A 14,611-nucleotide genomic window follows, 5' to 3' on the forward strand; every position below is an offset into this window, starting at 1 on the left:
CAGAATTGAAGAAAACATTCGAGGAGGGTCCTGGGCAAGAAGGGAATTCCCCATCAAAAATTTAAATTTCCCAGCAATTCCTATGTAGATCTGCACATCAAGACTTTCACAGGATCCCAACATGCATTTTCAGTTGTATGTCCATCTCCAATTACCCGGAGACCTGAAGATTTGGCCCAAAATACCCTTTTCATCAGGGATTCAAGCTTCTGTCTGTGTAAGCTGCATGGGCTTATATGAGGGAGCCTCAAAGATACCCCATTAATTTGCACAAGTTTTCATCACAGCTTCCTGAAGGATGCTTTATGTAATAATGCCAGTTAAAATATGCTGAGATATTCAAGTGCGGAAATTGTGTTGAAAGGTAGCATTTGCATGTACAAAATTTGAAAGTCAAAGAGGTAGGTAAAAAATGGATTTTTATCAATTGTGGTCATACACAAATAATTTAAATTTATATCTATATTGCTGTATCAAAGAATATAAAACTATCATCCAGGTTTTCATTATATCCAAACAACTTTCAACTTCAATGGAGCAAAAAAACTGGTGGTATCCAATTGCTCGTCTGATATAACCCTGTGCAATTTTTTTTTCCCTGGAAAGGATAGGCAGGATATATAGTGGGCAGCCAGATTGATACAGCCAGTTTACTGCCCCCAAAGTTGAGTTGCCTCCATAAATTATATATGTACTACATGAACACAAACTGTACATTTTTAGAAATTAAAGTTTATACATAGAATGGAAAAATAAATTGATAACAAATTTTAAAATGAAGCTGTTTACCCCAAACTAAAGTTTTCTTAGAAGTATTTTACAACTAATCTGATCTCTTACTAAAAAGTAGTTGCATTATGACAGTGGAGAGTATAATAGAAATAAACGTACAACAACAAGGTCAAGAAATGGTGCATTTCAAGGGGCCATAACAGCCTAGTATTTGCTGTAGGGTGTGAAATGTGAAGAACAATTGTTGCACTTGGGAAGGTAGTATGTGATTCGCATGTGCAGAGAGCCTCAGTAGGGCAGCAACATACCACAGGATAAGATGAATCATGGCACGAGATGAAAACAAGCGGATGATTTTTAGCATGCTTCTTTCATTTGAATGTGAAAGCAAAAGTTGAGACTAAACCAAGATTCAATGTATGAGGTGTGCACAGTAAGAGAACAAAGTCATAATAGATCACCATTCTACAAATCGCAGCCTTTCACAGAATCAATTTTTTTTTAATATATAAAAGTGTCCAGCGCAGACGAATTAGCGCATGCCCAAAAGTTGTCGGCTTTTTAGTTGGTAATTTTTTTCCATTTCACATAATGCTCTGGCACGGAGGTTAGCAGCTTGCAATCTTTTCTTCAGATCCAAATTCTTTGGTTTATTAAGTCGTTTTGTTGCATCACTTTCCTTGAAGTGCATGTTTTCTTTACTTTCTCCTGCAAAATGAACTTTTTTCTTCCCTGGAGAGAATCCTGTGCCTATATAATCATCTAGTGGAGAAATCAGAAATACAAAATCAGTTTGTCATATTTTACAAGTTATGATGATTCCATGTTTTGAATCAAGTTTTATTTTAAGGGACCAGTCATTTTGGGGGGCTTCTAAAGAAGGGGATTGATAGAGGATGGAAAAATACTACCTCTACACCCCCACAAATCCCCCCCACCTCCCCCCCAAACTCACTCCAGGTGGTTCCCCTACGCAGGCCTTCAACTAAAATTGCAGATTGGGTTCCAATGATATCATCGGACCAGATCTGGATATTTAAAGCAGCACCCTATTTGCATCCTGTGGGTGCCTTGTTCACCTGCCCACTTTCAGCCAGGCAGAAAATAGTTAAATTGGGGTAAAAATCTTTTTGGACAAACAGTGAAATAATAAATTCAATTTACTCTACAAAGTAATTTTCAAGATAGAAGTGAAGATTGTGAGAGGTTGATCACATGCCTATGCTTGCAGACATCTTCATTACAGATACATAGTAATTAATTTGCTTGCAATATAAAAAGCATGTTTATTCCACTTGTGAGCAAATCACTTGAACTATTTTTTTTTCTTTTGTGTAGTTAGTTTTGTATTTCAGTTCCTTAAACAATCTATATGGTCTGTCCCACAGCAAGGTTAACTATTTTATTTTTAGTCACATTAACAAGCAGATCCATGCCCATAAATCATCATACTCCTGCTGGTGAGGATACTGAACTTTTAGTTTGCAGCAGCACAATCAAAAGTATAAACAAAAATATGGAATATGATGGGTTCAAACAACAGATTTGATTTGTTTGTCTGCATTTATTGATGCCACACCACTAGGAGGAGCACTTCCCACACATGTGCAAATACAGTCAGGGACATAATAGTCACCACATCCTGCCTGGCTGGATAAGGGAATTGGTTCCCTAATTCTTTGGAGATAAAATAAAAAGTAAATGTGGCACCATTGGGAGAATAAGAGTGCAGTAGAATAACATTTAAAAGTAAATAATGAAGAATAAAGTGATATAAAAATCAATAACAAACAAATCTTGGAACAAATCCAGATTGATCTTTGGGGCTGTACTACCAAAGAGGGATCTCAACTCCACCCGAGACTCTCAATGTATAATATTTTAATGAGTTGGTAAAAAATCAACAAAAACATATTTTGAATAAAATTCTTTTTAGAAAAATATCAATCACCCAATGTGGGGTTCGAAACCATAACATTGGGATGAAGGGTCCCTGAGCTAGCCAGGCTGCATAGGACTTCCTCCACACCGCCTTTCCAACTTGTTCACCGACTTCGTAAAGAGGAGAACTGATTTTCAACCAGAATACCCAATAAATCAGAAAACAATCATTTAAAACCTGAAAGTTGACATTCTATTTATGTGGCACTGTTAAAGTGACCTGAGTCCAAAATGTTATGCACCGCCATCTTGATGGGAGAAACTGTGTATGCGCCAGCAGTCATAGTGCAAGGCTGAGTGCACATGCACAATTGTTCCTAGGATATTGCCAAAGGGTGTCAAGATTTGGTGTATTTGTTTTGGCAAGCCTACTAGTTACAATAATGGCTAAGTTTGATAATATTGCAATGCAGAGGGTGCAGTCCCACATTATGTAGTTGCAGTGCCTGTGATGTCACTCCCAGTGACATCCCAAAGATGCGCAGATGAAACTCAACCAAAACAACTCAAAAAAGATACATCTTGAACTGAAACTGCAAACGATGCTATATCCTTTTTTCTAAAACATGCCTTTTTAAATAAAAATGGTAATATTTAAGCAGATTAATCAGATAGTTATTGCATGAGATTGTGACAGCTCCTGAGATAAGCATTTCAAGATTTGACAATAATGCTCCAGAAAGCAGAACTTTTCTGATCTGATGGGAGACTGGCAGGTATTTTGACAATTTAAATGTAAGTATGCTGCTCTGTATCTAACCCTTGCTTTGCCTTTCTTTGAAGTATGTGATGGGACAATGTACAGGGCAGTTTCCTCTGTATCTAACCCACTTGTGTAAGTGCAGGAAAGGGCAGCAAGCAAGAGACAGCAGAGGAACGAGAGGGACAGTGAGGGCTCAGGCCAGCAGCAGACTGGACTGTGCTAACACAATCCAGTACTGGTACCAGCGGATATAGTACAAGTCAAGCACAACAATATCAGCGGTGGGAGAAACTGCGCATGTATCAGTAGAAATAGTACAAGTCAAGTGCTACGTGCAACTATTCCTGTTGCACAGCCGGTCGGTGTCAGGAATTAGAGTACAATAATTTGATGCAGCGGCTCAAAGGAAAGAAAAAAATTAGGGGTTTATATTATATCAAAAATAAATATACAAAACCTACAAGAAAAATTTTGGAAATTCAGATACTTTATTAATAATTAAAAGAATACCAGATGTGTGCACCATTCATATTTATCATCAAGGTCTAGCCAGATAGGAGTGCCAGGTGGTTTTGCTAATATCACATACCTAATCTAAGGACTGCTGTCTTCAGTATTTGCTGTTCCTTCATCAAGGTGTAGTTCTTCAATATGCTCTCTGCCCTGTTCACAGAAGATAAAAATTTTATTTTTTTACTTTACCAAAAGCAATTTAATTTAATAGGAATCCTTGAAAGAAGACCTCATTCAACTTAAACAGATATATTATTTGATAAAACAAACTTGACACCAAGGAGACAATAAAGCAGGTAGGGGGAAAACAGAGAGAAGAAAAAAAAAAAGAGGAAACAGCATTACTAGTTAGCTGGTGCCAATATGAGTGCTGTTGGTATGGAGTTCAGTCTCAATCCAAATTACTCAGTTAAAAAATACTTACCATTTTCCATGAGATTTCTTTAAAAGAAAATCATTTAAATCATCATTTGTACTTTGAGAACTCATTTCTTCTAAATAAAGTTGATTAAAATAGCTTTGATTTCTTTTTAAAAATGTATATAATTTACACACACATACATATGTACATACATACGTACGTGTGTGTGTATATATGTCACACACAAAGATAACTGATGCAGTGAACATTCCACTTTCTTTGTCAGGATACATAGTACAATGCACTATAGGCCTATTTCCCCATAACCTATAGAAGAGAAAGTTGAGAGATTTAATAGAGGTGTCCAAAATCATGGGGGGGTCTAAGCAGGGACAAATTGTTCCCATTGACGGACAGGTTGAGAAGCAGAGGACACAGATTTAAGGTTATTGGAGAAAGAACTAAAGGTGACAGGGAAAAAACTTTTTTTTGTATAGAGTGACTAGAATCTGGAACGCACTACCCAAGAGGGTGGTGGAAAGATTCAATTGCAGCTTTCAAAAGGGAACTGGAAAAGTGCCTTAAGAGGAAAAATTGCAAGGCTATTGGGAAAGAACAGGCGAGTGGGACTAGCTAAATTGCTCTTGCAGAGAACCAGCATGGACTCGATGGGCCAAATGGCTGCCTTCTGCACTGTAACCACCCTATGCTTTTATGAAATTTAGCCACTTATCAGGCAAGGCAAATGCAGAATGGTAAAATTCTAGGTTTTTCCATTTTAGACTTGCATTATGTGAGATACATCAGAACCAGGTACAAAGTATTGGACATCAGCAACATGGGTGAGCCAGAGGAAGCACTATATGTTCATATTATACCTGGTGAATATTATCTATACAAAAAAACTGCTTTTCAATGCTTCTGTTTTGCACCTTTAGTGCTCTCAATCTTCTGAGTCAACACTTCATCTGTACTTTTTATGAGAATTGAAATTTTATAAAAGGCGCTCGCTCAGAAACAAAAAGCAGATGTCAGTAAGATGTTACTGACTACTGGGTTTACAAGATAGTGTCCTCTAGAAACTATTTATTTCTTTTGCATGCAATTCACAAGGAAGACTTTAAAAGTCAGCATGAGCATAGATGACAGCATGTGACATTTTAGGAAAGTTATGGCACAGAAAGAGGCCATTCAGCCCATCATGTCTGTGCCCGCCAAAAAAGAAACTAACCGCTCATTTTAATTCCATGTTCCAGCACCTGGTCCGTAGCCTTGCAGATTACTGCACTTCAGGTGCAGATCCAGGTACCTTTTAAATTAGTTGAGCGTTTCAGCCTCAACCACCAATTCAGGCAGTGAATTCCAGACACCCACCACCCAAGTACAAAAAGGTTTTTCCTCATGTCCCCTCTAATCCTTCTACCAATCACGTTAAATCTGTGCCCCCTAGTAATTGACCTCTCAACTGGAGGTACAGGTTTTTCCTGTCTACCCTATCTAGGCCCCTCAGTTTTGTGCACCTCACTTAGGTCACCCCTCAGACTCCTGTTCTAAGGAAAACAACCCACGTCTATTCAATCTTTCTTCAAAGCTGCAATTTTCAAGCACTGGCAACATTCTTGTAAATCTCTGTACTCTCTCCAGAGTAGTTATGTCCTTCCTGTAATGTGGTGACCAGGACTGTACATAATTCCAGCTGTGGCCTCACCAGCATTTTATACAGTTCCAGCATTATATCCCTGCTTTTGTATTCAATACTTCATCCAGTAAAGGACAGCATTCCATATGCTTTCTTTACCACATTATCCACCTGTCCTACCACCTACAGGGACCTGTGGACATGTACTCCAAGGTCTCTCACTTCCTCAACCCCTCTCAATATCCTCTTGTTTATTGAGTCTTCCAATGCTTTGTTTGCCCTCCCCAAATGCATTACCTCTTTTCCGGATTGAATTCCATTTGCCACTTTCCCGCCCACTCAACCAAACCATTAATATCATTCTGGTAACAACAGCTATCCTCTTCACTATCAACTACATGGTCAATTTTTGTGTCATCTGCAAACTTCCCAATCAAGCCTCCCGCATTTAAGTCCACATCAATAATATATGACAAATAGCAACGGCCCCAACACTGAGCTCTGTGGAACGCCACTGGAAACTGCTTTCCATTCGCAAAAACATCATCGACCACCATTCGCAAAAACATCATCGACCATAATCCTCTGTTTCCTGCCGCTGAGCCAATTTTGGACCGAACTCACCACTTTCCCCTGTATCCTATGGGATCTCACTTTTCTGACCAGTCTGCCATGTGGGACCTTGTCAAATGCCTTACTAAAATCCATGTGGACTACATCCATTGCATTAACCTTATCAATCCTTGATACTTCCTCAAAAAATTCTATTATTTTTTGACACGATCTTCCCCTAACAAAACCATGCTGACTATCCCTGATCAATCTGTGCCTAAGTGACAATTTATCCGGTCTCCCAGAATTGATTCCAACATAATTTGCTCACCACCAATGTCAGGCTGACCAGCTTATAATTTTCTGACCTATCCCTCGAACCCTTTTAAAATAATGGTACAACGTTTGCAGGCCTCTAATCCTGTGGTACCTCACCTGTACTACACCTGCTGCCTTGAAAGAGCAGACAAAATAAAAGAGAGTTAGACTTCGGTTTCAGGTATGTAATGGGCAAACACACTCCTCTCATTTTATGAATGGTAAGTGGGGGCTGTTCAGTGGGTCATTAATTTCATGGCATTAAATTTTTTTGGTAATCACCCCATTCATGACCATTACATCTGTTACTGTACTGGTACAGAGCTGTAGCAGCTATACTAAATGGAATATGGGGACTTTAGGTATTAAATATCAACAGAATAAAATTCAGAAACATTTGATTCACTAATAAACCTCCCATCATGTTGCACATGTGGCGTTTAAGTTTTCAGGTGAAGCAGGGTTAGAGGAATTAATTAGACCAGGGAATGCAGATGCAAAACAGTGCCCTACTGAGAGCAATACATGCTAGCTTTATTTTAATGTAACCCCTTCATTTCATATTATTTAGTAAAATAGCAAAACTTGAAGCAATTTGGGAAGCAATGAGCAGTTAGAGCTTGCATGTAATACAAGCTGAAGAGCTGCAATACACAAACCAAATAATATAGTTACATCAATGGCAAGAGGCTGTACTTTGTGTGACATATTTACAGATATGGTTTCCAGTAAAAATATAGGTACAAGATTTTGTAATGGGAAAACTGACTTGTATACAGATATAATTTTTTAATATTGTTAACATTAGGTTTTTCCACCTTTATTTAGCTGAGAGAGCATAGGCATTACATAATTAAAACGCATGAGAGAAAAATGCAAAGCTTCACTATGACACCAATAGATCCCCATCTTGGTGCACTTGCATTATATTTCAGTAATGACAACATACTCAAAAGCCAAGCATTTATTTAGCATGCCACTGAGAAAATTGGTTTTAAACATGGAGACTTACTGACTATACTGTACTAGAAATTATCATCTCCAACAGAAATAAAATTCTTCTACCCACTGTAGCTTTCACCAGTGCTATTCCAGAAAGGTGACAATTTTCCCAAAATCACTTCAACAAAAAGTGCTCCAGTAATGGTTTTCCAAATGGAGTGGGGCATTGAAATTAGATTTTACTGTACAAGTCTGCTGCCTAACTTCCTTTATCGTAATGGAAATACTAGTAAGCTGGGCTATTACCTAGAAAACTTTTCTTCTGCCAGTCTCTCTCGAATGCAAAGCTCCCGCTCACGTTCTGAAAAAAATTGAAATTAAATAGAAAGCAACGCTAACAGTATAGTTTCCATGTACATTTTTACTATTTGACATCTTCAAAATCCACTTTTTGCAAACTGAAACAGTTATGCAAACAGTTTGTTGCACAAGGTTCTGCACTGATCAAACATTCAGAGAATGATGGGAAGTTCAAAGTGGTATTCTGGATTATGCAAATAAATTTTATTATAAACATAATGCTCATGTATGACAATCTCAATGTTGCTTCCTCTTCCTGTAATGCAACTGAATGTAATTCAGATTTTATGACAAACAAATCAGTTACACAAACTGATTTGCATAAGAAAGTTGGCAAAACTTCATCAGCTAGAAGCTGGTGCTGAGGAAACAGGAGAAAGTATGCATAGTAAACTATTGTTTTATATTGAAGTACCTTTATTTCCTATATCCTACCTCCAACAAAAGAAACTTCACAGATCAATTTACTTATAATATGACCTAATTACCCAGGTTGATGACATGTACTTTCAACCAACTGCTGCTCCATTTCACATCCTCAAATAACTAATAGAGGAAGAAAACCCAAAGAACTGAAACCTTAAATAAACTTGCTATTCTGTGCTGCATTTGAATTCAACAATTCTAAGAGGCAGATCTCAAACCCATGTAAAATCCAATGAGACTCTTCCATTCTGTTGCAGTAAACTATAAATAAATAAAATAAAATCAAACAAGTATAATTACGTTCAAGAAACTCTTCTCTTTCTTTCAAGGCCTTCTCCCTGTTATGAAGCTGTTCCTCTTTAAGTTTGAGCTCAGTCACCAGTGGGTCGCTGTCCTGGAGATTTTCATTCTCTAAAGATCTCTTCCCTCGTCTTTCAGCTGATATTTTTCGCTGCTCTTCAGCCACCAAATCAGCAATCAAGATGTGCTGTATTAGCTCATCCACAGAAGGCCTCAGATAATCCTAGTACATAAAAGATAATCGATCACATTGAAAGAAGAAGCCACAAGTCGATTTCATGAAAACAAATAATCATTTTGGTGCGTGACTTCCACTTTTCCCCTTACCCTCCTTAGCGAGAATGTCACTTAATTTAAAGCAGTGTACAGCATTACAAATTATTCACATATTGGTTGGTTCTAGGAGTGAAAACCCAAAAACGGTACAGATCTTTCAATGCAGAATTGCATCATGCAAGTAGCCTCCATCATGTTTCTTAAAAATTGCTTTATCCCACTAGGTTTTCCTTCTTGAGCAACACAGGGACCAGGGTCAATCCGACTTGATGTTTGCTTAGTTCAGTGCTCAAGATTACTCAATATCACAGGATTATGGTCCTGTGCTAGCAACCCTGAGTCCAAATGGGAAATGGAGTCTGGTCTGGTCATTTATGAGCTGATACCAAATAAAAACAACCATGAAAACTGCTGGCTTGTCGTAAAAAACAACTAGGTCATTGATTTCTTTCAGGGAAGAAGAGACCCTGTCTGGCTTTCAAACAATTGCAGTCTCTTACTATGTAGTTAATTCTAAACACCCTCAGTGAGGCTAGGCATAGGCAAAAAATTCTGCCTTGCTACAAGTAGAACTGCTGTATTATTTCTAATATGTAGGAGTTTTTAACCACTGCAATATTAATAGATGATTCAATAGTATGGCCATCTGTTATAAGCTACATATTATCTGGTTCAGTGTCACCAGACACTCCCAAAAGTGGAACCCCATGTCCCTTACTTATTGAGACTGTACCTTTTACTGCCAAGTACCAGCTAAATAGTGTGAAATAGGGATGCTACATGGAATCCTTACCTTCCTAGGAACATTTTTTAAAAATTCAACTGAACAGCTTGGTGTGTTTGAGATAATAGCTTGCGTATTCACCAATGGCATAACATTTTGGGTCATACCAGTATACCTAAACTGAACTTTATTAATAAGGATCACTGCTGGGGTCACAGCAGTTCACAATCCATATAAATGATTTGGATGTGGGGACCAAATGTAACATTTCTAAATTTGCTGATGACACAAAATTAGGTGGGAATGTAAGTTGTGAGAAGGGTGCAAGGAAACTTCAAGGCCTCCTCCGGAGGTCCCCAACATCACAGATGCCAGCCTTCAGCCAACTTGATTCACTCCATGTGATATCAAGAAACAGTTGAAGGCACTGGATAATGCAAAGGCTATGGGCCCTGACAATATTCTGGCAATAGTACTGAAGGCTTGTGCTCCAGAACTTGCTGCGCCCCTAGCCAAGCTGTTTCAGTGCAGCTACAACACTGGCATCTACCCGGCTACTAGGAAAATTGCCCAGGTATGTCCTGTACACAAAAAGCAGGACAAATCCAATCCAGCCAATTACCGCCCCATCAGTTTACTCTTAATCATCAGTAAAGTAATGGAAGGGGTCATCAACAGTGCTGTCAAGCGATACTTGCTTAGCAATAACTTGCTCACTGATGCCTGGTTTGGGTTCCGCCAGAGCCACTCAGTTCCTGACCTCATTACAGCCTTGGTTCAAACATGGGCAAAAGAGCTGAATTCCCAAGGTGAGGTGAGAGTGACTGCCCTTGACATCAAGGCAGCATTTGACTGAGTGTGGCATCAAGGAACCCTAGAAAAACTGGAGCAGGGGGAAAACTCTCCGCTGGTTGGAGTCATACTTAGCATAAAGGAAGGTGATTGTGGTTGTTGGAGGTCAGTCATCTCAGCTCCAGGACATCACTGCAGGAATTCCTCAGGGTAGCGTCCTAGGCCCAACCATCTTCAGCTGCTTCATCAATGACCTTCCTTCCATCATAAGGTCAAAAGTGGGGATGTTTGCTGATGATTGCACAATGTTCAGCACCATTTGCAACTCCTCAGATACTGAAGCAGTCCATGTCCAAATGCAGCAAGATCTGTGCAATATCCAGGCTTGGGCTGACAAGTAACAAGTAACATTCGCACCACACAGGTGCCAGGCAATGACCATCTCCAACAAGAGAGAATCCAACCATCGCCCCTTGATGTTCAATGGCATTACCATCACTGAATCCCCCACGATCAACATCCTTAGGGTTACCATTGATCAGAAACTGAACTGGACTAGCCATATAAATACTGTGGCTACAAGAGCAGGTCAGAGGCTAAGAATCGTGTGACAAGTAACTCACCTCCTGATTCCCCAAAGCCTTTCCACCACCTACAAGGCACAAGACAGGAGTGTAATTGAATACTCCCCACTTGTCTGGATGAGTGCAGCTCCAACAACACACAAGAAGCTGGACACCATCCAGGATAATGCAGACTGCTTGATTGGCACCACATCCACAAACATTCACTCCCTCCACCTCCGACACACAGTAGCAGGAGTGTGTACCATCTATAAGATGCACTGCAGGAATGCACCAACGCTCCTTAGATAGCACTTTCCAAACCCACAACCACTATTGCCCAGAAGGACAAGGGCAGCAGATAGATGGAAACACCACCACCTGGAAGTTCCCCTCCAAGTCATTCACCATCCTGACTCGGAAATATATCGCCGTTCCTTCACTGTTGCTGGGTCAAAATCCTGGAACTCCCTTTCTAACAGCACTGTGGGTGTACCTGCACCACATGGACTGCAGCGGTTCAAGGTAGCAGCTCACTATCACCTTCTCATGGGCAATAAATGCTGGTCCAGCCAGCAAAGCCCACATCCCATGAATGAATAAAAAAAAGGGGACTTGGACAGGCTAAGTGAATAGGCAAGAATATGGCAAATGGAATATAATGCGAATAACTGCGAAGTTATCCACTTCGGTAGAAAAAAGCAGAATATTTCTTAAATAGTGAAAGGATGGGAAGTGTTGGTGTCCAAAGGGACCTGGGTAACCTTGTTCATGAGCCACTAAAAGCTAGAATGCAGGTGCAGCAAGCAATTAGGAAGGCAAATTGCATGTCGGCCTTCATCGTAAGAGGATTTGTGTACAGGAGTAAAGATGTCTTGTTGCAGTTATATCGAACAGGTGAGACCGCACCTGGAGTATTGTGTACAGTTTTGGTCTCCTTATCTAAGGAAGGATATACTTGTCATAGAAGGAGTACATTGGAGGTTCACCAGGCTGATCCCTGGGATGGGAAGATTGTCTTTTGAGGAAACTGGGCCTATATTCTGTAGAGTTTCTAAGAACGGAAGGTGATCCCAATGAAACTTAAATTTTTTCAAGGGGCTAGATAAGGTAGATGTAGATAGGATGATTCCCCTGGTTGGTGAGTCTAGAACCAGAGTACAGAGTCTCAGGATAAAGGGTAGGTCATTTAAGACTGAGATGAGGAGGAATTTCTTCACTCAGAGGGCGTTGAATCTTTGGAGTTCTCTACTCCGGAGGGCTGTGGAAGCTCAATCATTGGGCATGTTCAAGACTGAAATGGATGAATTTCTGAATACTAATGACATCAGGGCACATGGGGATAGCGCAGGAAAGTGGCGTTGAAGTAGATGATCAGTCATGATCTAATTGAATGGTGGAGCAGGCTCGACGGGCAAAATAGCCTATTCCTGTACCTATGTTAGGATTGTTCTTGTATATGTTAAACTTAGCAAGTGCTAAATAGATATCCAAGAAGTGCCCAGAAAAACCTTTCATTCATGCAAATTCTTAGTTTAGAGGCAATTCATCTGGAATATCAGTAGTTGCATCTTTATTGTTTTCCACAGAAACAAGGATTGATACATAATGGAAAGAAGAATTAACGTATTTAATGAAATAAGCCAATTTGTTTTGCAATTCTTATTGTAATGCTTTTCAAACCACCTTCCACGACGAAAGGATGAGGCTTATGTGAGCACATGAGATTTCAGTAGTCAATAAATGGAGCAAGGATGCAGTGCTAGCATCCCCAATTCACGTCATTATTTAACAGGTATTGGGCTGTAAAAGGTGCCTTCTCAATTGAAAGGGGCATGGGCCTCCACTTGCGGGAGCAAAAGGTGATACCAAGCCAGAGAATATGTAGTGAATAATCTGAAAATTTAAATGGATGGTCATGCCATTGAATCAACTGGTAATAATGCAGTAATAAAAGTTTCTCATACCTGTTAGGAAATAATATAGAGGCTCCAATACTGGGTATAAATACAGATTTCAAAGAGATGGTAAAGCCTTGATTTTATTAAGCATACATAGAACCATTTACAGCACAGGAGGCCATTCAGTCCATCGAGTCTATGCCAGCACACCGTGAACAATCCAGCCAACCCCATTCCTCAGCTCTATCCCCGTAGCCCTGCAAGTTTACTTCCTTCAAGTGCCCATCCAATTTCCTTTTGAAATTATTTCATCTTTCTTCCACCACCCTCACAGGGTGTGTATTCCAGGACATTATCACTCGTTGTGTCAAAACATTCTTCCTCACAATCCCCCTGCATCTTTTGCCCAAAACCTTATATGTGTACCCAGTCCTTGTACCATCAGCTAATGGGAAGTTTTTCCTGGTCTACCTTATCCAAACCTGTCAAGATCTTGCACACCTCTATCAAATCTCCCCTCAGTCTCCTTTGCTCCAAGGGGAATAACCCCAGCTTCTCCAAGCTAACCCTTGTGTCTAAAATCCCCTATCCCTGGAACCATTCTGGAAAATCTCCTCTGCACCCTCTCAAGGACCATCACATCTTTCCTAAAGTGTGGTGACCAGGCTGGACACAATACTCTAGTTGTGGCCTGACCAGAGCTTTATAAAAGGCTTACCATAACTTGCTGCACAGCAGGGAAGTTATCTGTCTACTGCTAACATATAAGGTTAGAAAAAAATCATAAAAATCTACATCATATAAAAAGAAAAGTTGATACTAACCTTAAGGTTTAGCATCCTGCCAAGGAGTTCGTTCAGTTCATCAGAATACCGATAAGGAATTCGTCTAAACTTGCCCTCTCTTATTTTCTCTGCTAATTCCTTCTGATTATATGCAGTGAAAGGTGGGCTTTAAAATAAAATTATAAATTGAGCCAACTATTCTTCTACATCTATTGCATATATTATAACCCAGAGATAAAACATGGTTGTATAGCCAATAGCAAAGCTTAAACTGGGCATGATAGCAGCAAAGAGTCATTTGACATCAAGTAAAAACTTGAAAGATGTGTGATTCAAGCTATGTCAAGGTTTTCTGGTTCCAAAATTATTTACTCAAACTCAAGCTAAAGAAATGCTACACATAGATTTTGAACTTTACCCCTAACCATGTTGTATGTCTTCAGTACTCAAATATGACCACTAGGTGTCATTATCCCACACGTTAACATCTCCATTTTGCACCAATTGCACAATGTAATCATATAATTCAACAGTTGTGATACACAATAGCATAGAGCACAGCCAGAAGGTTGCACAAAAAATGTACTGATTAGGTGAGAGTCTAAGTTTTTGTTAAAATTAATTTGAATAACAAACGTAAACTCATTTTTGAATGGGCATAACGGACAGGGTGATGGAACATAATTATTCTTTATTTCTTTCCATCATAAGTATTTCTTGATGTGTTTAAGATTGATAGTCTGGTGAAGTTTTATTACTACAGTTGGAAATGAGTTGTCATCA

The 14,611-nt window shown here is 39.4% G+C and overlaps 1 protein-coding gene across 3 annotated transcripts in view; it reads right to left on the bottom strand.

The window, feature by feature from the left end:
• Nucleotides 1-402: 402 nt before the first annotated feature.
• Nucleotides 403-14,611, bottom strand: part of nek2 (NIMA-related kinase 2) — a 56,538-nt gene continuing 42,329 nt past the window's right edge. For all 3 annotated transcript variants that reach the window (XM_078557032.1, XM_078557030.1, XM_078557031.1), the window contains exons 5-9: nt 13,868-13,994; nt 8,788-9,010; nt 8,008-8,062; nt 3,966-4,039; nt 403-1,494 (exon numbers count right to left, since the gene is read on the bottom strand). In XM_078557032.1, coding sequence (XP_078413158.1) covers nt 1,265-1,494; nt 3,966-4,039; nt 8,008-8,062; nt 8,788-9,010; nt 13,868-13,994 — 709 coding nt within the window. In that variant the 3' untranslated portion in view covers nt 403-1,264. The remainder of the gene's footprint in view (nt 1,495-3,965; nt 4,040-8,007; nt 8,063-8,787; nt 9,011-13,867; nt 13,995-14,611) is intronic.

The sequence above is a fragment of the Cetorhinus maximus genome, chromosome 14, assembly GCF_964194155.1.
Source record: "Cetorhinus maximus chromosome 14, sCetMax3.hap1.1, whole genome shotgun sequence".
Lineage (NCBI taxonomy): Eukaryota > Metazoa > Chordata > Chondrichthyes > Lamniformes > Cetorhinidae > Cetorhinus > Cetorhinus maximus.